We start from the raw sequence: 24,269 nt of genomic DNA on the forward strand, positions 1-24,269 counted from the left end.
TGTTACAGCGGAACCCATCAGGCATCGTATCCACACAAGAATAGATATCAATCAGATAATCAGGCCTTACGATCCCCCCACATCTTCATCATTCAATGTGAGCAAATAATCTGTTAGATAGCACCAAAAGTCTTTAGGTCTGGATTTCGCTGGCAAATCTTCCTCATACGTTATAAGCTTATCTCTGCAGCTGGACATATCTTGCAACCATCTGGTCAACCTAGGCACTTTTCTACTGTGCCAGCATTGTGCAACATGCCTTTTGGCCAATAGTAGCGAAACCGCACAGAACTTTCGTCTAGTGGATTTAAGGTGTGGTATTAGCCCCAATAGGCAAACCTGTATCGTGCAGTCCACTTCAGTACCCAGCATAACGGAGAGGGTTCTGCTTACTTCTACCCAATAGTCCTGTACTTTTATGCAGCTCCGTGCTAAGTGAGAAAAATCTGCGCCATCTATACCGCATCTCCTGCATCTATCTTCCATTTGACCACCAAATTTGCTCATCCGTGCGGGTGTATAATATGCTTGGTGGAGGAATTTATAATGAATAACTAAGGTTACCATTCGGGGTAAGGATCTGCGTTAGTGCGCATGCTTGTGCCCATTCTTGGTCTGTATGTTGTTCTAGTAATACCCTGTCCCATCGTGTTTTGGCTTTCCCCGTGTCTTGTGGTATTTCCTCCTGCGCCTTGGAGTATAGTCTGGATACCAAGTGGGCTGTGTCTGCTGTTGTAATAACCATTTGCAGTGTGTTCAGGCTGTCAGGCTCAGTAGGGAATGAAGGGTATAATTCTATTAAAGCACTTTTCAATCTGTGATATGTGAAGTGAAACATAGGTGATTTGTTCTGAATATATGTAAGGTCTGCAGCTTCCAGAAATTCGCCCTTGTTAAATAGATATCCCATTTTGTCGATTCCTGCCCTCTGCAGCAACGTCATGCCCACTTTCTCCCCAGTTACTGATAGTGCCTGATGGTGATGCAGTGGCATTGCGGGTGCATATAGCGGTGTCTTATGTGCTAATTGAGCTAGTTTTTGCCAGGCTCTAACCGTCACATCTACTGAGTTGATGTCTCGTGCATGCAGTGGTTGTCTAGTGTGAGATATAACTGCTGTCAGTGGGACTGGTGCAGCGTCATCCCTTTCGATGGCGGTATGGGTGAGATATGGTATTTCGTGGTACCAATAGACAGCATATTGCGCCTGTGCGCATAAGAAATACAGCAGAAAATCTGGTACTCCAAAACCCCCGCGCGCATAGGGAAGACTAAGCGTCTGGAGGTCGATACAGGCTTGTTTGCCTGCCCATATGAGTTTCAACACCAACGTTTTTATACGGCGAAATACTTCTGCAGGGGGCGTAATGGGGATATTGTTAAAAAGTTACAGCAGCTTAGGCAGTATGTTCATTTTGACAATCGCAATGCGATCTGCAAGGGACAATGGTAATTGAATCCATCTTTGTACCTTATCCTCCAGTTTGGGAATTACTGCACCATAGTTTGATCTAATTACCTCCACCGGGTCTCTGTGATACATCACCCCTAAGTAGCGTATGGGTTCGCTTTGCCATTCTAACAGGTATTCCGTCGCAAACGGGGTCGTCGTGTCCGTGCGTGGGATAATTGAAGACTTAGTCCAGTTTATTGCTAGCCCCGAATGTCCTCCAAATTTGATATATTCTCTCAGTAGTTCATTTAAATGTGTATCTGGGTCGCGGACATATAAGAGCATATCGTCCGCATATAGAGATATGTGAAGAGGTCTTGAAGTAAAACGGAGGGCCGATGCTTTGAAGTTTTGTCTAATTATGCAAGCTAAGGGCTAGAGTGCAAGAGCGAACAGCAAGGGTGATAGTGGGCACCCTTGTCTGGTGCCTCGCTCAATTGCAAAAATGCTAGAAACATACCCATTTATACGCACCCTAGCATATGGATTGGTGTAGATTAACGTCACCCATTGGATGAACCGTTTAGGAAAGCCCATCCTCTGCAACACAGCAATCAGATGAAAATTGCATACTTACACACATTTTTCACATTAATCTCATGCAGTTTTCAAAATACAAATTTTTTATCTTGTTTGAATGTTTTCATATTCTGTAGCATCTCTAATAGCCTGTGAAATATCAGATTTGTATTTTATTTCCAACACATTGAGCATTGATTTTTCTAATTGAATCATATTAGCAATAGGCACCATTTTACTAAACCGCTCTATTTAAGCACACATTTCCATTTTAAACAAGTTTCATTAGTACATAATATTATTCTACATGCATTTTATTCATCTCACTTCTACGATGCTTCGACTACACTAGCCTCTGTTTCATGTATCCCTGTGTATCGTGTTTTGTATAATGTAAAATTTCAACCTTTGTGTTCTCCTCCTAAAAATGTGTGGTGCATTATAATTTTCAAAATCTCCCTGCATCAGCATGCTTGATGATGAACCTGTCACTCTTCCACTCTGGCTTGAACATTTAGGTACATTTCTGTGTGGCAGCTAATCTGAATTTCTGTGAATAAGATTATTGTATTTAAATGGACTGTTTGCTTTGACGCAAAGCCCTATGTCTGCCCTCATTGTCTATTTGCCTGGAACTGAATTCGCCAGTGGTTTTCTTACATTATTTTGAGGCAATTTCACTTTACTCACTTTTCATTTTCTCAGAGCCAGGCAAGGTCACTTGCAGAACAGAAGAAATTCCCTTTTGCCACTACGAATTACCACATAAATGAGGAGTTGGGTAAGTTGTCTCATTAACTTATTGTAGAGTGTATAGAATGTTAACTATGTAATATTGAAATGGAATGTAGAATGTAATTGGTTAATGTGTTATGAAATGAAAAGCGTCAATACCCAGGGAGAGCTGAAAGAAGCTGAACTCAACTTGATAGAAAAATTGATTGTTCTCAATTTTCATGTTTATGGTGCATCCTTACCTAAACTGGCTACAAACTGACAGTTTGTACAGGGACAGACAGTGAAGTTCCTCCACAATCGGAAATAAAAGATTTTAAAGAAGACCAGCATCTTCATTATTTCTGCCCTTGATAAAGTGCGCTGTGCCTCATCATTACATTGAAACTCAAACAGTGTCTCTCATCACTTTCTGTGCCAAAATAGCATAAAAGGAAACACCACAGTATTGCTTCATTCCAAATAGCAATACTGCTTTACTTGCTGTACAAGAACGGACTAATGATTTATTGGTTTCCTAAGTGCTCTTGAGTTAACTGTAGTAGACATTGGTGCTATTATTATTAACAAGGGAAGTTAACAGTGTGTGTTGCCTCAGTAAGATTTTTAAAAGATAATAAAGTTGTGTTAATCTTTAAAGCGCTGCATGCGAGTGAAAAACAGCTGCCTAGATTGAAGCACTTGGCCGGCACTGCTGGCGAGTAACGTGATCACTGCTGCACGAGTGAACACCATCTACTGGATTAAAGTGGGTGGCATGCTCTGCAGTACGAGCAGCACGATTCCTTTCGCGCGTTGCCTCTCTGTTAAACAGAAGCTGCCTGGATTACCGTGCATGTTGTAGCGCTTTGTGAATAAATCTTTGGATGACGTGGTGTATTGTCTTTCACTCTCTGCTGTCTGCATTTACACTGGTCGTGTGAGCACGATCGCCTTAATATGTCCTTGACACACATTTCACAGTAATTCAACATAAACAAGAACTACTAATAGAGGGATTGAGCTCACACTGTGCAGCCAAGAAAAGTGTCAATTCTGCCATGAATTTGTGATTCTCTTATAAGGGATCAGATTGTCAGGTGTACCAATGACAAGAGAGTGAAGGAAAAACTGTTGACTGAGAATCACACACTATAGGAGGCTATTCAAATTGCCAAAGAGTTAGAGCATACATCTAAGTGACTGAAAGAGATGGATGCATCTTGTAAAGATGATGTAAATGAATTGGTGAAAGTATATAAGATGTCTAAGGAGTCAGAAATTAACTCACCTTTGGAAGACGTAAGTACAATTTTTTATGAGGAAATGCAAATCAAATGAGCAGTATCTATTGAGATAAAATGTTATTGCTGTGGGGCACCTGCCACATTGGGTGTAAAACAAAGTGTGCAACAAGAAATGCCTAATGCTGCAACAGATGGAAAAGAGGACATTTTGCTAAGATTTGTAGAGCAAAGAACCAGACAGCAGAAATGATAGAATTTGACAATGTTTGTGAACTTATATATAGGAAATAGTAGTGACTAAGATGAACAGGGGTAGCAACTCCTATCTCACAGAGGAAAGCACAGACATACAGGAGAAACCCCACTGTGACCTTTATCTTGATAATCAATTGATAAGAATGTTAGTAAATTCAGCTAGCCTCTACACTTTGTTGTCTAAAGATATTTATTATCAGAAAGGGGGAAAGCAGACACTAAATGGAAAGAGCTGGATATAAGAATTGTGGGGAATGGGGGAAGAGGATTGAGATTCTAGGAAAAATGTGGATGACTATCAGATTCGAAGATTTAGCAGTATATGATTGTGTACTATGGTTCTAACTTATTAGGTTGGCGGAATCGGAAGGACTTGAGAATAGTCTTAAATCCAAATACCGAAAAAACCTATGACTTCGTAGTAGATGTCAAGCCACCTGCCAAAGAAACAGAATCATATGGTGAATGAATAATAAAAAGACATCTGTAGGTATTCGCAGAAGAGTTAGGTAAACTAAGAGGTTTTTCTCTGGGAATAATATTGAAGAGCAAAGCTGCTCCAGTAGTCAATAAAGTTAGAAACATTCCACATCTGATGAGCGAACCTTTGCAGAAGGAGTTAGACATGTTGCTCAAACAAAAAATAATTGAGCCATTGAATCTTCAGAATGGCTAGCACCAATGGTGGTGGCACCAAAGGAGGATGGAAAGATTTGACTATGCATAGATCTTCTAGACTTAAATATATGGGCGGCCCGGCATACCCCTCCCAAATATCAGGAATGCTAACTGCCATGGGAGGAGGATCTGTATTTAGTGTAATTGACATGTCTGCCACGTAGCATCAGCTTGATTTACATGAAGACTGAAAACACCTTACGTTGTTAGTGACACGTTCTATATCGAAGGATGCCTTTTGGGCTGGTATTAGCCTTGCGGTGTTTCAGAGAGTGATCACATATTTTTTGAGGGGCTTGTGAATGTCTTAATCTTTAAAGATGACGTTCTTATTGTTGGGAAGAATGAAACGGAACTCGATGAATTGATCAAGGAGGTGTTTTATTTTTATTTTATATATATATATATATATATATATATATATATATATACAAGCTCACTCCCTCCCGGTCCCGGGTGAAAAATAACGACAGCACTCGTGGGGATTTCGTTATTGGCAGCTTTACTCGCACAACAGACGCGTTTCGGAAGCAACGCTCCCTTCCTCAATGTTTACATCGAAATGCGCGTACTGGCGCCATTTTTATTTCAACATTACAAACAACACATGTTGGTTGGTATAGAGAGAGGACTGACGCAGAAGCGCCATTTTGCTAGTACATAAAATCACTGTATTAGCATAAATGAAAATAAAACACATTAGTTTAGTGAGTATCAAACAAAATATACAAACTACTCATATTTCTTAACGTGTAGTTTAGCAACACAATTGTGCCGTGGATCGGCAAATGACCCTCTCCTAAATGCAGTGGTTTTTCCCTTGTGGCCGTTGTAAGGCCTGTGCCAATAGTAAAAGGGTTTTTTCTTACGAACTGGTGGGCTGTAAAAAGAAGAGGAAGATCAATCAATTTCTTACCTGTTCTTCCCCATTTGCAGTTTATTGCCTCCTCTGCCCTTGTGGGCTTAGATACATAGGCAGCACGATCAACCCCGTGAAATTTCGATGTAAACATTGAGGAAGGGAGCGTTGCTTCCGAAACGCGTCTGTTGTGCGAGTAAAGCTGCCAATAACGAAATCCCCACGAGTGCTGTCGTTATTTTTCACCCGGGACCGGGAGGGAGTGAGCTTGTATGTTTCCAGCGCGAAGCTCTGACGCGCCTTGACCTGCACCCGCTGCGAGAGTGCCTCCGTAATTTGGAGCAGTGAGCTTGGATATATATATATATATATATATATATATATATATATATATATATATATATATATATATATATATATATATATATATATATATATATATATATATATATATATATATATATATATATATATATATATATATATATATATATATATATATATATATATATACTTTCCACGAGTTGCCTCCAACAGAGATTGCCACACCCGGTAAGTTTGAAGTCCTTTTATTCAGAGAGGCAACACAGCATCATAACCAGCTTCTCGAAGCACCAAGTTCATAGCCAGACGCGTTTCGGGCATTCCATCGCCCTTGTTCACTGGCAGGAGAAGAGAGCAGTTTGAGGAAAATCACGCGCATTTAAAATGTCCCGCCCATAATGGGCGTGTGCGCAGGTGTGTCCTGGTAGTTGTGGTTTCCCCAAAGTCTATACATGCCCCAGTGGGCTCCGCTCTCCCTCCCAAAATAGCAATTTCACACCCCAGTGGGCATGCTTGGAGCAGTCTGAGTTGCGAGCTGTGTCAATCTACCAGCTCTGATCGGCTTACCGCTCTTACAGCGTCCTTGCTTCTTGACGTTGCAGACCCGCTCTTTGCAGCAGGGGGGCTTTCTCACGGCCAGGCCAGCCGTATATACACTTTCCACGAGTTGCCTCCAACAGAGATTGCCACACCCGGTAAGTTTGAAGTCCTTTTATTCAGAGAGGCAACACAGCATCATAACCAGCTTCTCGAAGCACCAAGTTCATAGCCAGACGCGTTTCGGGCATTCCATCGCCCTTGTTCACTGGCAGGAGAAGAGAGCAGTTTGAGGAAAATCACGCGCATTTAAAATGTCCCGCCCATAATGGGCGTATGCGCAGGTGTGTCCTGGTAGTTGTGGTTTCCCCAAAGTCTATACATGCCCCAGTGGGCTCCGCTCTCCCTCCCAAAATAGCAATTTCACACCCCAGTGGGCATGCTTGGAGCAGTCTGAGTTGCGAGCTGTGTCAATCTACCAGCTCTGATCGGCTTACCGCTCTTACAGCGTCCTTGCTTCTTGACGTTGCAGACCCGCTCTTTGCAGCAGGGGGGCTTTCTCACGGCCAGGCCAGCCGTATATACACTTTCCACGAGTTGCGCGTGATTTTCCTCAAACTGCTCTCTTCTCCTGCCAGTGAACAAGGGCGATGGAATGCCCGAAACGCGTCTGGCTATGAACTTGGTGCTTCGAGAAGCTGGTTATGATGCTGTGTTGCCTCTCTGAATAAAAGGACTTCAAACTTACCGGGTGTGGCAATCTCTGTTGGAGGCAACTCGTGGAAAGTATATATATATATATATATATTACCTACTGGCGGTCGCCAGTAGGTAGTTATAGTTAGGATTTTTTTCAATGTTAAATCTCAAAATTCTATTTGGAATAACTTTGGCGCCGGTTGACGAATCTGCCTGAAAATGTCCTCAAAATGGCCTCGCGGCGCCCTGGTCCTTCCCTGAAAGTTTGGGGGGGATTTGTCAAGCAGGGGCCGAGATAAAAGGGGGGTCCCAAAACGTGTTTTCCCTATGTTAATTTCCATAGGGCGGTCAACCTCACTTTTAGCCCGAACGGCTGAATGGATTTCCACCAAACTTGGCAAAATTGTAGGGACTGGTAGCCCGATGTGCCTTTGCTATGTCTCAAGATATGTGCTTCAGTGGATTTTGAGTAATTTAGGTTAAAAAAAATATATATATCTATGGCAGCGCCCCGGTACGCGCTCCGGGGAGCGCTCCGGGCGCGCCACGCGACTTGCGCGCAGAAAGCGGATTGGTTCTTGGGTGTCTGTAAACATTCGAAACAGTCCGGAGCGGCTGTAATCTTGTGTCTCGGTAGGATCGAGACACAAGAGGTGGCCAAAACAAAGGGGGAAATGACCATAAGGGGGCAGGGTAGACCCCCCCTGACCCCCTAGGTTTGATGTGGGGGCTATAAAAGGGTCCCGCTGGTCAATAATAATAATTTTTTGGGGGGATTTTCACGGGGGGGGGGGCGCCCGGTACGCCCACCGGGGAGCGCACCGGGGAGAAAAGAGAATGGCAGAGTTTAAAATTTTAAGTCATTTTATATAAATGGGAGGTAGTTCTGAAAAGAACTTTTTTTTTAATTGTTTTTGTGAACATTTTTTTACTATTTTTGGTTTTTCAAAACAATTTTATATATATATATTTTTTTTTAGTACTTCGAAAAAAACAGAAGGATTTGAAAATGGCTCAACAGGAGCAAAAAAAAAACAATAAAGAATCATTGCTTTCGTTTGTGAGAGCACTTGTGGTTTTCTTCTGCTCTGTTAATTAAGGTGATACTTTTTTCACCATAAGTAATAGTAGCCCCACAATAAATACAAACTATTTTGAAGTTTGAGAATTTGCTTTGGATGTTGGGCACCATTTGACACCCTTCAGGTGCTGCAAAAGATGATTCCGCACTTGAGGTGCTAGGCTGAGGGGTCTGTGGGTTTTCAGCCATAGCTCTCACCTGTGCTTGGGCCAAATTATTTGGGTGCCACCTCTCCATGTGGCGAATCATGGTGTGGTTGCCAAAACTATATTTTTTAGCAGGATTGCCACGTGAAAGGATGTTCTTGCAAATTAGACATGTTACTTTAGGGGCATTAACTTTCTTCAGTCCTGCAGGAAACTTTAAGAATTGCCAAATGTAGTGCTCCTTTACACGAGATGGGTGGGGTTCCTCTGGTAGGAACTGTCTCTCCTGCTCCTCCTGCTCCTCTTCCTCCTCTTCGTCCTGCTCACCACTAAAAAGCAGAGGTGGTGGTGGTCCTTTTGGTGGTGGTGGTGGTGGTGGTGGTGGTGGTGGTGGTGTTGGAGCAGCAGCAAGTAGAGTAGCCATTATTGGTCTCTCATAAAGAAATAGCTCTTGCTCTCTCAAAGAAGAAAGTAAGAATGAGGAAAGAAGGTGGGGGCTTTCCTCATTTGGAAAAAAAAATATTAGGAACCAATGAAAAGTGTTATTTTCAAGTCACATGACCCGATGCGCTTACGTTACGCGCTCCGGCGCGCTTACGTTACGCGCTCCGGGCCGTGCCGCGGAGCGCTTCCGGGTGCGTTTACGCAGCGCGCATAAGACACATTGCGCGGCTACGCGATACGTCACGCTTACGCGACACGTCACGATGTTGTTTTCGATCGCGACATTGGCGCTAATGGGACGCTTCAAAATACTACGCTTTCCGGGGCGCTCACCGGGGCGCGCACCGGGAGCGCTCCAGGGCAAAAAAATAAAAAAAAATACAAAAAATAAAAATTTGAAAAATTGTAAGGACTGGTAGCCCGATTTGCGTTTGCTATGTCTCAAGATATATGCTCCAGTTGTTTTTAAGAAAATTAACTTTTAAAAAATATATATTGGGCTACATTGGGCTATATATATGTTAGAGCCCAAATGTAGCCCAATGTAGCCCAATGTAGCCCAAAGATGGCCACCAGAGACAAAAAAATACAAATGTAGCCCAAATATCAGCCAGATGTAGCGCAACTATAGCCCAATGATAGTATGTACCAGAGTGTTCTAAAGAACAACTAGAGCACTAACAGTCTTACTTATAAAGTGAGACTTTTAGTTAGGAATTAGCATTAAAAAAAACTTTGAAATTCACTGAAAAAAACATAGGTTTCACACCAGTTATAGTTAGGAATTAGCATTTAAAAAACCTATTAAATTCACTGAAAAAACCATAGGTTTCACACCAGTTATAGTTACCTGGAAATTTTTCAGAAAGACACACATTCACTGGATGGTGTCATCAGTGATGTCATGAGTGTTGTCACTGACCATGTCATGAGTGATGTAATATGTGACGTCATCAGCAGTGCATTGCAGGCGCGCAAGTTATAGTGAGTCCAACTAACTATAACGTGTGAATTTCAATGGTTTTATGTCAGTAAAATTTCCAGCTAACTATAACTGGTGTGAAACCTATGGTTTTTTTCAGTGAATATATATATAAATAACCTACTGGCGATAGCCAGTAGGTATATATAGTTAGGACCTAGTTACTATAGGAAATTCTGAACATTCTATTGGGAATAACTTTGGCACCGATTGAGGGATCTGCCTGTAATTTTCCTTAAATTTGCCTCGCTGCGCTCCTTCCCTGAAAGTCGGGGGGATTCGTCAAGCGGGGGCCGAGAAAAAAGGGGGGTCCCAAAGCGTGTTTTCCCCATGTTAATTTCCATAGGGACATTCTGACAAGGCTACAGCTCGAACGGCTGAACGGAATTACACCAGATTTGGCAAAATGGTAGGGACTGGTATGCAGCAGTGCCTTTTGTATGTTTGGTGAAAATCCCTCCAGTAGTTCTTGAGAAAATTGAATTTGACATTTTTCAAATGGCATTTTTTATGGGACCTTTAGACACGGCTACAGCCCGAACGGCTGAACGGAATTACACCAAACTTGGCAAAATGGTAGGGACAGGTATGCAGTAGTGCCTTTTCTATATTTGGTGAAAATCCCTGCAGTAGTTGATGAGAAATTGAATTTGAGCAAATTATATATCTACATGCGCTCAACATTCTATTAGGAATAACTTTGGCGCCGATTGAGGAATCTGATTGTAATTTTTCAGAATTTCGGCCAGCTCCGCTCCGCTCCTTCCCTGAAAGTTTCGGGGGGATTCGTCAAGCGGGGGCCGAAAGGGGGGTCCCAAAATGTGTTTTCCCCATGTTAATTTCCATAGGGACCTTTAGACACGGCTACAGCCCGAACGGCTGAACGGAATTACACCAAACTTGGCAAAATGGTAGGGACAGGTATGCAGTAGTGCCTTTTCTATATTTGGTGAAAATCCCTACAGTAGTTGTTGAGAAAATTGAATTTGAACAAATTATATATTTATATGCGCTCACCGTACGCGCACCGTACGCGTACCCTTACGTTCTGGCTGGCAGTCGACTGTCAACATTCCAAACTGTCCAAACCAGGAAGTGTTGGCCACCATCTTGTTTTTCAGGAGAACTGAGGCACAAGAGAGCCCAAAACAAGAGTGGAAAACACGAAAAGGGGGCAGGGTAGAGACCCCCCAACCCTCTATCCCTTCTCCGGGGGTCCCAAAAGGACCCCCAAGGGCTAAAGGAAAAAAAAACAAATTCGAAAAAATCGCGGGGTACGTGCACCGTACGCGTACTCCACGATTTAAAAAAATAAATAAAATTTTTTTGCACTTGATGGTCCTTCTGGGACCCCCTGTGAAGGGCTAGGGGGTCAGGGGGTCTCAACCCTGCCCCCTTTCGCGTTTTCCACTCTTGTTTTGTGCTCTCTTGTGCCTCCTGAGAAACAAGATGGCTGCTCAGGTGGTCCCAGAAGGATAATAACATATATAAACGGTATCCGCTAATAGAATTAGCATTTACAAAACCTTTGAAATTTATTGAAAAAAAATATAGGTTTCACGCCTGATATAGTTAGGAATTAGCATTTAAAAAACATGCAAATTTACTGAAAAAACCATAGGCTTCAAGCCTTATATAGTTAGGAATTAGCATTTAAAAAACCTTGCAAATTCACTTAAAAAACCATAGGTTTCAGGCCTTATATAGTTAGGAATTAGCATTTTAAAAACCTTGCAAATTCACTTAAAAAACCATAGGTTTCAGGCATTAGCATTTAAAAAACGATTGAAATTGCTCCTATATAGTTAGTTGTACTAACTATATTTCGCGCACCCGCAATCCACTGCTGATGATGTCACATATTACATCATTCATGACATGGTCAGTGACATCACTGATGACATCACTGATGACATCTCAAATGACATCACTGATGACATCACTTTTGACATCACTGATCACATCACTGATGATATCATTCATGTGATAATATGATGCACCTCCACACACTCTAATATAACCTTTGATACACCCACTGTTAAATACAGACTACCATTCTTGAAACCATTGACACACCAATACCAGTTACTACATACGCACTCGCTGATTCCTAGGTCTACACACACATTCACTCATTCAGCCATAGAATCACTCATACATACAGTCACTCATCAATACAACACTATCATATGCACTCATACACCTATACAGACACTCACACACTGCCACTCATCCATGGAGTTACTCACACACCTAGTCAGTCATGCAAAGAATCAATCAACCTTCCATTTCCTCAACTATACAGTTATACACACAACACCTTACTTATTCAAACATATACTAACACATACAATCATTGATACAAGTACACAATGATCCATACAGCCACTTGCACATTCACTGGCTCTCATGTATAGTCATTTATATATGCCAACTCTCACATGCACTGTGTTTTACATATGTACTTACTTGGACATGTAGCACTGAGATATCCATTCACTCACCAACACACCCATGCACACAGTCAACCGCCCATATAGCTGTTTCAACATGCACTCTTGAACTCATACACCTAGTGAATCAACTGCTCACACATCTATGCACAGAGTCACACACCTCCCAGCCACCCACACACACACTCAGACTCCCATTCAAATACTTGGGCAACCAAGCATACACATAACAGACATACTGATGCACACATTCAGACAGTTTAGTCACTAACCCATGCATTTAGTAAGACACATTTAATCACTCACTCATACAGTCAGTCACGCACCTACTAAATCCTTTATCCAGACACTTATACATCCACTCATTCTTCAATATGAAAAACATATTTAAACTTTACAGGAACACACAGTCACTGGATGATGTCATCAGTGATGTCATCAGTGATGTCACTGACCAGGTCATGAATGATGTAATATGTGACATCATCAGCAGTGGATTGCGGGTGCGCGAAATATCGTTAGTACAACTAACTATATAGGAGCAATTTCAATGGTTTTTTAAATGCTAATTCCTAACTATATAAGGCCTGAAACCTATGGTTTTTTAAGTGAATATATATATATATATATATATATATTTATATCTACCACTTGGCTCCCTTCCTCTCCCGTTAGGCGCTGCTTTTCCTTGGTCGCGTTACTCCTGCGGTTGAGCCAACCGCTGACAATTACAACAGATTTCCCCAGTCCTGGGGAGGTTTTGGAGTCGCAGAAAAAAACGGATCAATCGCTTACTTTCGTGACAGTATTGTGTTTATTCCATCAATCCATTGGGGGATCAAAAACAAAAACAACCAACGCGTTTCGACAGCGTCCGCTGTCTTGATCACGGTCAGTTTAGTGCTCAGTGCTAACAAGTTTTAAGGACAACACAACGTTAAGGGTTACACCCATATGATCACATGGTCTATCCCGCAAATGGTTGGGATTCTGGGACTGGTAGTTCCTAGCAATGCTATGCTTTTAAAAGTACTAAGTTTACATTTTTCAAGCAGTTCAGAAGGAAACCATTTGAGGGTAGTAAATTATATCAATTGTTGTGAATTTTTGTTTTTGATCCCCCAATGGATTGTTGGAATAAACACAATACTGTCACGAAAGTAAGCGATTGATTCAGTTTTTTTCTGCGACTCCAAATTTTTTTATTGTGATGAAAATCCAAGAACAGAAGTGAAATATTAACATCTTTTTGTGACATTTGTAATAAAGCTTGAAACATTGATAGAACATATTTGAACCAGTTGTTGTTTAATGGTTGCATAGATTGATGTTATGGTAGCACATAGTGATGCTGTGGTGCCCCTGAGTGATGCTGTGGTGCCCCTGAGTGATGCTGTGGTGATGCGATAGATAGAGTGAGTGAGGGCGATTGATAGAGGGCGGGCGATAGATAGAGGGCGGGCGATAGAAAGATAGATAAAGTGAGGGCGATAGATAGATAGATAGAGTGATGGCGATAGATAAAGTGAGTGCGATAGATAGACCGATAGAGTGAGGGCGATAGAGTGAGGGGGCGATAGATAGATAGATAGATAGAGGGCGATAGAGTGAGGGTGATAGATAGATTAATAGAGTGAGGGATGATAGATAGATTGATAGAGTGAGGGCGATAGAGTGAGGGCGATAGAGTTATTATTTGGCGTGTAATTATGTGGCACTTAGTGGTATTTGCAGTGTATTTTGCTTTGAGCGCAGTGTAATTATGTAGCATATAATTATGTGGCACTGAGGGGTATTATGAGGAGTGTATGTTGTATTCAGTAGAGTGTAATTGTGTGGCGTGTAATTATAATTATGTGGCACTGAGTGGTATTTGCAGTGTATGTTGCGTTGAGCGCAGTGTAATTATGTAGCTTATAATTATGCGGCACTGAGGGGTATTATTAGGAGTGTATGTTGTATTCAGTAGAGTGTAATTGTGTGGCATGTAATTATGTGGCACAGAGTGGTATTTGGAGTGTATGTTGCATTGTAATTATGTAGCATATAATTAAGAGGCACTGAGTGGTATTGTGTGGAGTGTGTGTTGCATTCAGTAGGGTGTAATTATGTGGTGTGCAATTATGTGGCACAGAGTGGCATTTGGAGTGTATGTTGCATTGAGCGCAGTGTAATTATGTAGTATACAATTATGTGGCACTGAGTGGTACTGTGTGGAGTGTATGTTGTATTCAATACAGTGTAATTGTGTGGTGTATAAATATGTGGCACTGACTGGTATTTGGAGTGTATGTTGCATTGAGTGCAGTGTAATTATGTAACATATACTGATGTGGCACTGGGTGGCATTGTGCGGAGTGTGTGTTGCATTCAGTAGAGTGTAATTATGTGGCATGTAACTATGTGTCACTGTGTGGTATTTGGAGTGTATGTTGCATTGAGTGCAGTGTAATTATGTGGCGTGTAATAATGTGGCACTGAGTGGTATTTGGCGAGTATGTTGCATTGAGTTCAGTGTAATTATGTGGCGTGTAATTATGTGGCACTGAGTGCTATTTGGAGTGTATGTTGCGTTGAGCGCATTGTAATTATGTAGCATATAATTATGGGGCACTGAGTGGTATTGTCTGGAGTGTATGTTGTATTCAGTAGAGTGTAATTTGTGGCGTGTAATTATGTGGCACTGAGTGGTATTGTTTAGAGTGTATGTTGCATGGAGTGCAGACTAATTATGTAGCATATGATTATGTGGCACTGAGTGGTATTGTGTGTAGTGTGTGTTGGCCACTTCTCGACAATAACTTTAATCAGCGAGTCTAGGTCTGTAAGAACAGCTAGTACCAACTCAGTGAATGTTATTATCACCTCAATTAATAAAATACAAACTATCTACCAGATTACATCACAAATGTTTCTTATTCAGCATGTCATACGAGCAGTTGGATAATTCTCATGAGCAGTGCTTTAAATGGGCGGGTACTGCCCGGTACAGAGTTTATTTGGAGAGTACCGGCGCTTCTCAGAAACAAGCAGGTACTCTGGTTCAGAGTACCTGCACTTCTATTTCTCTATTTCAAGCACTGCTCCCGAGTCAGATATGCTCATTGGCTCATTGAAGTGTTTTGACAAAGATCCAAAGAGTTCTTAAGATGTAGCTGCAAAGCGACGCGTTAGAGCGCTAAATACATTTCGGATACATTAACAAGTGGCAAAAAAGAGTAAATGGTTATGCGTGTTGAATAAATGCTCCAGTATCGAGTAAATGATGTACCGCAATTTGCACTGACCAGTGGGAGCACTAACGAATTGGCACGGGTTCGCCACTTCAAAAAAACGCCTGCATCCATTGTCGGAACAAAACGCTTTTACGCACCGGCTGGTCGACGAGTGTCGTTCTTGCACTGTTCAGTTGGTGTAAAAATCGGTGCAAACTTCCTACGACAGTTGTGCAAATATTTGTATTCTTGCCCCTACAGGGTCTGAAGTTGGTGCATGTCCACTATATCGCATATAAACATCCTAGAACCAATATACATATTTTCACAACGGTATTTTAAGAGCAAGCTAATCATTATATCACCTGTGCACTTAGTGTTTGATCATAACGAAAATATGTCAATGTGCGCGCTCTCTCTCTAGGAAGGAAACACACGCAACAGTAAGTAGACATGCGCTGTGGCTCTCTAAATATCAGCCATGCACGGTGCAGTTTGTGTGGGGAGGTTTCACTGGCTTCCCCCGGGGCAAAGAGTGCAGCTACAAAGATAAGAAAGAAGCAATATTATGTCGCAAACTTTACGGGCAGAGTTCCTGGCCAAATACATATATAATACTCAAAATAATTCCACTTAACACATCAAAATGTACTCATTTCTAAAAGTAGCAACACATAATTAAAAGTTAACAACTGCACACAAAGTGTTAAACAAAAGTTGCGAGAGAGATTGAAATCTGCAGAAGGCACTATATATTCAATCGTTCCCTCGTTCAAATAAGGTACCAACATTACTGCTTCTCACTCAGGGCCACAGCAAAGCACACGCTGGGCCACAACATACTGACTTGTTGCTGAAAGCTCTGGGGCGCTCTTTGCTGAATGCAAGAAAGTGATCTGGAGAAAGTGAGCGATAACAGGGCCGTCTCGTATGTCATTACTTGGGCGCTGAGCACCAGAGATACACTTGTTGGTTGGGCCTGTGTATTTTACACTGACTCAGAAGCGACATTATTTTTATTTTAAGATAGTCAGGTAGCGACGAAAGCTCACTGTGCTCACGCGAGTATCTCAAGCTTCAAAAACATCACGTTCTCCACACTCAGCAAGCAGGGTCCGTTGCACAGACTTTGCTCAGTGAGGCGGAGAAGGACGGTTGACGAAATAGATAACGTGATAGACGTGCCCGCGAGCCGATCCCCACCGTCTAATTGCCTGAGAAGACTTCACTCCCCTACTGTTGTTTGCCTTTGAGGCTAGTGCACAGCAAGCAAGCTACTGAATGTCCTTAGCTGCTCCTGTGGCTCCGAGATAGAGATAGCTGTAAACTCTAGAAAAAAAAATGCGAGATACGGCCTGGCGGCCTTGAAAAGTGTGAAGCATTGCTGTGGGGAGGGGGGGGAGGAGAAATGCAAGACATGCCCTGGCGGCCGTGAAGTGTGAAGCAGGGGGCGGGGGACTGGATGCCTTTGAAGTGAAGCTCTCGGAGGCAGGTGGGAGCAAATGGCTAGCGCGTGCATGAGCACATGCACTCGACGAAATCCGCGATGGTTTAGACCTTGGTTTGCCCCCAATACTCTCGTCTATTTATTCGTTGCGGAATATAATAGACGAGACCTAAAAAGGAGCGGCAACAGTAGGTAGTCCTGCCGAGTACCTCAAGAAAAAGAAAACTGTTATGTTATCGTGCCGTTGACTCCGATGTGTGCAGTTGGTTGTGTATAATGTGATGAGTGATATGAAGCCCATCGGGAAACCCAATTTTCACAACACAGCTTGTAAAAAGGGCCTTCCAATGAGTCAAAGGCCTTTTCAGTGTCTTATAACGCCGCCACGGTCAGGACTGATGGTTGCTATCCTATGGAGAACTGCAAAAATCATCCAGGGATTCAGCCTGGTAGATGTATGTGGGAAAAACCCAGACTGTGCCGGCAATATAATCTGCCCCATTAGTATTGTGAGATGGGCTGCCACCATCTTAGCAAGTATTTTAGTGTCAAAGATTAACAATGATAGCAGCCTATATGAACTACAGCGCATTGGGTCCTTTCCAGGTTTCAGTAGCAATACTATGACTACTTCCCGGAGTGGAGGAGGGAGAACTCACCTTTCCAGTTCTTCTGCATATACTTCCAGGACTTTCACGTTCTCTGCCTTTCCTGGAGTTTAGTCTTAACACTATATGCAAGGTTGATAAACAATGCCCCTTGTTGTTCTGTCCTGTCCCTAGCACCTAGACATAACATGCTACACTCCGCTGCAGTACTGAAGACTTATGCTTTGGTATTATGTTGTTGCATGTTGTTTTAACACACTTGGAGAAATCCGTTCCATGTAGAAGAGCTCCGCTGTTCCTATGATGTAAACCTTACATCCAGGCTTTAAGGTATGGGGTCTACTGTCAAAGTCCAGAGATCTTCCTTTATGTAAAATAAAATTCTTCTAGTCAAGGGGAGGGTGGTTAAGCCTAAATGCCCTTTTTCCACAGTCTTTACAGAAAGACTTCTCCCTTTGTATTCTATGGAATTGTGACAATGCTAACTGTGCTAAGTTTATGCATATTGCTGCTGGTAGTGGCTCGTATACTGTATTGTAGAGCACTATAGTTGTGATATTTGGAGGAGAACAAATGAGACACTATACCTAGTTGGTATGGGATTTTGGGCACTAATGTGGTAGGTTGGTACACCCCTATACACTGAGGTCCTGTTTTCCTGCGCATAGTTCTGTCTATGTGCAGAATCCCTGCAACATGGCGCCGCCAACATTTGGTCTGGTACTTATCTGCAAGACACTTGAGTAGTGCTTGTGCTTGTCCACAATACCCTCACTTCTGTTTCCGGATAAAGCTGTGATGGTGTAACCTCCTATAATAATGTTTTATAGGTTGTTTTATAGGTTCTTTCAAGCTTGAAGTTTTTAAAGTTTTTTTCTCTTTATTGTTGACCCGTTATTGCGGTGCCGCGCTCTAGGTTATTCTTCTTTGTTTCTTGTGATGGCGGCTGATATTCCGCCTCATAGCTGCGCCGTGCTCAAGGTGTATTTGACTCCATATGGAGTACCTGATGCGGGTGTTGAGCTTATCTTTGTAGTGGAAGTTAATCCGGCTTACCACTTCGAGGGGTTTTATTCTTGGGTCATCTTTCCGGCGGTGAATGGAACAGATGATTTGTTTCATGAATACACTGCCACGGCCCTTCCTCACGCTTATCCGCTTTATTGGGCTCTTGAGGTTCTACTCACAGCTTGGCAACACCAAATTTGGTTTAATGGCGCCCTTCCTCACCCAGTATCGCTGGTCCGTTTAGGTCTTTTATCGATAGATTGGGCTACGTGGCTCATTTTGGCTGGGTATACCCCACACCCACGTTATTTATCTGTTGTATAACTGTTGTAGTAGCAGACCTTTGCATATTGCATACGTCTTTGATACGTGTACATAGAGGTGTTATTGAGTACGTAACGCGCAACTTCCAGGCGGGACCACCTGGCGGTGCTGCGCAACCTGCTGGACCTGGTGGTGTGACCATCAGTCCCGTTATGGTCAATTCAGTAATGGGCAAGCGTCCACAGAATAAGGATTAGTTGCCTTATTGGCTTGATCAAAAGTTTGGACAACTAGAGGCTGTTTTTCCAAATACCTCTGCTGTGGAGAAACACAGGATATTGACTGTTGGTTTACCTAAAGACTTACTTCCTGCGTTAGCTGATTGTAACACCTGGGGCAAGGTGTTTTCAGCACTATTTTCGAAGTGTTTCGGCACTCCCTCCATGACTGTACTCCCATCTGTGATTAAGCCTGTTCAAGATGAACACAGAGCCAAAGCGGCTGTGGAGCTGGGGATGAGACTGGTGGGGGTGTTCAACGTGGTTGCTGATACGATCCTTGCCAGTGTCAAGGGCGATGCAGGAAACTTTCAACTGGCCAACCGCATGGAGGCTGTCCCTGATGTGGACAAACTACGAGATTTACCAAAGATTATTGCAAACGCTTATAAAACCATTGGCCGCAATAGTCTGGGAGTTAAGCCTTTTACTCAAACGCAAACTCAATCTCAAACGCAACAAAAAGCCCAGACTGATAAAGATGGGCCTCCGTTCTTTCCTAAAAAGAACTGGCATAAGAAAAAACAGGGGCAGCAACAACAGAAGCAAGGTTCGCGTGCTGGTTCACCGACACCTGAGTCTTCTGAGCCTACTTATGACTTGCGCAATCGCGTGAAAATTAAGTCGCCTGATAAATTTCAAGTCCCTGATCTGCGTTCTCCTCGTTCTTCACAGGACACGTCTGGCTCTCAAGTCTGTGGAGGGGAATGCCAAGATAGTGGCAAAAGTCAACCTGCGCCACAGGGACAAGATCAGCTTCGACAGTTTGAAGTCAAAGAAAAACAAGAGGACCTACCTCTTTTTCGACCCCTGTTTCAAAAGAAAAAAGGTGCTGCTTTAACAGCGAGGTATGCCTCAGTGGGAGAGAACGCATCCTGGTTTGGACATGGGCAGTGACTCTGCTTGACAGCGCTGCGGAGGTTACCATACTGCGGGAGACTCTTAGTCCCTGTCTGGAGGCGACAGCAACTGAATCATTCATTACAGTAGAGACTGCGATACCCGGGTTGCCCCCCCGGATAGACTCTATGAGATTATTTTCCAAATTTAAGGTGATATACTTCGCCCAAACAAGGCAGCTTTCTGGGAGAATCTAACCTCCTTGTATGACATTTTGTTAGCGGAATTTCTAAAGCAACAGTGGTTCTTAAACTGAAATATAGGAACATACAGATAAAGTATAGTCTTTAATAAGCAATATATTCATTAATGTCCAGCCGGGCACATTTAATCAATCAGAAAATTCACAGAGTAATCGTAATGTAGCGGACAAACAATACAGTGGGACACAATCCTGCATCCAATTTACACGAAAAAACAGACAATGCAGTGGGACACAATCCTGTATCCGGTTTACACAGAAATCACACAAAAGAAAAAGGGTTAAATACAAACGACAAGTATTTTCAGGCAACAGTTTGGCGGGAGCTCAAGGTCAAATGGAAATATATAGACAAGCTATCCGCGATAGTTAGCACACTGATAGGACACAATGGTCGACTGTGTGAAACTATAAAGGTGGTCGACGGCGTTTCGATCCCATGCAGCGTATAGTGGCATCATCATCAGGACTTGTTGCAATTCACATGCCTGAATTGTATTACTACCTGTTAGGAAAAAGGGAATAGAGAAGGCAGACATAAGTGTGGAGCTGAAGAGAAAGTGCAGCTAGTAAAGACAGCAATGGTTGTTCAGCGAAGACCATGCACTAATCAAGTCAGGGCCATGCAAGAGAGAATAGCAGGCAGTGAAGTCTAGTGAAGAGACCAGGTAACGCTATTAGTGAGATCGTGAGATGAGGTGACTCAGTAGGTACTGTTGGGGTCCAAGAGAGGACGCAAAAAAAGAAGAGCCGGTATTAAGCCAAGGAAATCAGCCGAATTCACATTAAATTTGGTAGCAGTGAAGTAGCCAGATTGTCTAATTCTTCTGCACGATTGGACCTTTTTGGGTTGCTGCTTGCATGAGGGCACACACGCCCTGGGGCAAATGAGCCAAATCTGGTTTGGAGGAATCTGGTACTAATTTGCCCCGGCTGACTAAGACACAGCAGGCCCTGTACAGAGTGTGCAGGCCCTGTTCAGAAGTTATTTATTTTATTTTTGGCATATAGAAACAGACAGCTTGACCGAAGCTGAAATACCATCACAATCAATTAAAACTCACTTAGCTAACATAAAAATAATAAAAAAATAACCAAGTTTAAAACATACATGGGCAGTCTCTATATTGTACAAAATACAAAATGATTGGGCCGCAAAACTACAGTTTCTCAATGACAAAAGAGGACGTGGCAATCACATTCCAGTTTCTCTAATTGCAATTCATACTCAGTTCAGTTTCTGGATCGAAGCAAATCAATCAAGCTTGCTGGTAATGATTATCCCTATGCTTCTTACGAGGTTAGTCATACCTTCAGGCGTGGTTGCAGTGCAGGACAGGTCACACTTTTTTTTTGCCCACTTATTCCACATCAGTTAGAGCATCAAGATTAAAAGACATTTTGTCTATCTCCGTTTTTCAACTGGACGGCAATCACAGACAAAGGAGCAGGGAGACAGACCCACTGACAGATACCTCGACAGCAAGACAGAGTGCACGGACACAGTCACGTGGGACCATACAGCACTCTACTGACAGGAATCAGTGGCCGGGGTAAGGGTCTGTCACTTTCTGGCTTTCATCTTTCTGAAATTCTCAATCCAATTCGGAGAAATGTTAAAGTTATACGCTTTGGACAATGCAAAAGCATAACAAATGGACGCTCCGCTTTGAAATGAAAGGTCAAAACAACTCATGATAACGGCCCCAGTTCGAGGCAAGGCACTGACACGGACATCACACTGAAGACAGGTTCTGACAGAAACACTGACACCACTGCGGGAAGACATGTGCAGATTTAAGAAATAATTTCCAACATGCAACACTGGGGAATGCACACCAAACAAAACATGTAGAGCCGGCTGGAGACAACAAGTCAGTAGTTTTACAGCTTTATGAGAAATTGGACCGAAAAGGCAACGGAGTGTCTTGAGGCAGAGAATACAGTTTAAATACAGAGAAGCCTAAGTCACCAAGCTATGTTACCGGCTGCACGGTGGCACGTGGTGACGTGTGCACGTGCAACCAATAAGAAGCCATATGTTTTTCCTCTCTCCTGGGAGACCTTTTATAGCGGCCAACATAGCAAATATCACGGCCATCGTGGTAATCAGCTGATTTTGCCATTTTTTTCGTGAATCGCGAAATGCTGGAGGGTCTGGTTGATACAACCCACATTTTCTTCTGCCCGCTGGCTTCTGGAACATACCTCTATTCTAAATTCTTTGCAAACTGACTTGCTTGCAACTAACTACTTGTTGACGCATGATAACACCACAAACCTGGTAATACGTATCGTTTCAGGGGCAGTGGGTTGCACGTACTTGACATTCAATGAGGGAGACACGGTCCCTATTGCATACAAATCACATTTATACACTGCTGCTTAAATGCATTTTTGATCTGTTGAAAAAATCTTGACTGCACTACAGATGGCAATTCTGAAAGAACGCTCACTGGCGCAAGGCAAACACATTGTTATGGTCACGCCCTTCCCTGCTTTGAAATACAATGGGCAACTTCTTAGACCGTGGCTGATGTAACGTTTATCATTGATCATTGATCCTGCTCTTCAGATACAGGAGTTTTTACAGTATGAAAAATCAAAAGGGGGGGGAGAATGGACCACTTATCCTGCGTAACCAGGGTCTTATTTGTGTACGTTCTGTCATAAAAAAAAAACCTCATATACGTACACAGGTCCAACTGGCGGTATATCTTGATTCTCTGCCTGAGTGTACTGTTAAAGCATCATCATTGGGTTCTTATTAGTATATATGCTGACCTCCACCTGGAGGAAGACCAACTGGTTTATCAGTAACGTCCAGAAATACAAAATAAAAAGAGGGTGTGGATGTGCTCAAGTGTGGTGAAGTTAAAATTCTCAACATCACTTTTTCACTAATATTTATTAAGAAGTCGTGATGTGGGAAACTAAAATTTGAGGAGTGCGTACGTAGACCCAATTACTAGTCCACTGCACTATCATTGGTCAACATGTTTCAGCCTACTGTGTAGTCTAGAGGCTTTCATCAGGACCAGGTTTTGTTTTAGGAACGCGTTGTGGCTCCTAATCTCGTGGTTGACTTACCACTCTAAATTAAGGAATTCAGATCTGTAGTATCTGTACCTTGCTAATGCATCCTCGGAATACCGCAGTCGTACTCCTGTAGATGAAGCAGAGACAAGGGAGGAGGAGGAACATGTTCATACTGTAAAAACATAATTATCAATGAAGAGGGAAAGAGAAGCTGTGATCCATTCGGCTTTCAATGGTTAGCACAAAAAAATTAAAGGGGTGCGGGAGAATGGACCACTTGTCCTGCGTAACCAGGGTCTTATTTGTGTCGGTTCTGTCATAAAAAACCCTCATGTACATACACAGGTCGGTTTACAGCAATTATTATTGGTGGCGTGGTTTATATAAACAGACCCATAATTATGTTGTTTCTTGTGACATGTCAGCGAATCAAGCCATCTACGGTTGCACACCCACCTCAAACAGCTGTGTATTTCTAATCAACCTTTTGGCTGTGTCTATCTTTATCACTGCGGTCCTCTCTCTTCTGATACTGCATATAAATATATACTTGCAGTTGATTTGTGCAGTAGATTCCTTTGGGTTTGGCTGACGCTCAAAATTTCATCAGGGATTTGCGTGTCTTTGTCTGGATGTTTTTCTGTGGTACCTTCCATTCTGACCAAGGTCCAGCATTCGCCTCTAAGGCGTTCAAGGATGCGATGAAGTTGATGGGAGTGTTGGTGCATTTTACGTCTCCATACAGGCCTGAGGGCAATTTAATTGTGGAGCGAATGAACCATGACTTAAAGCAATCCTTGACAGCTAGGGTCTTAGGAGCTGGCTGGCCCACTTGTATGGGGTTCAAGGTGCACTCAATAATCTCCCTAGAAGATCTCTGGGTGGGCGGACCCCATATACGAAATGCTCTTTGGCAT

The 24,269-nt window shown here is 42.7% G+C and overlaps 1 protein-coding gene across 2 annotated transcripts in view; it reads left to right on the top strand.

Moving 5' to 3' along the window:
* The window catches only part of TTC13 (tetratricopeptide repeat domain 13), a 1,386,998-nt gene that overhangs the window by 148,679 nt on the left and 1,214,050 nt on the right, over positions 1-24,269 (top strand). For both annotated transcript variants that reach the window (XM_086927141.1, XM_086927142.1), the window contains exon 3: positions 2,678-2,753. In XM_086927141.1, the coding sequence (XP_086783267.1) occupies positions 2,678-2,753 (76 nt within the window). The remainder of the gene's footprint in view (positions 1-2,677; positions 2,754-24,269) is intronic.

Source organism: Lissotriton vulgaris, chromosome 6 (genome assembly GCF_964263255.1).
Source record: "Lissotriton vulgaris chromosome 6, aLisVul1.2, whole genome shotgun sequence".
Classification (NCBI taxonomy): Eukaryota; Metazoa; Chordata; class Amphibia; order Caudata; family Salamandridae; genus Lissotriton; species Lissotriton vulgaris.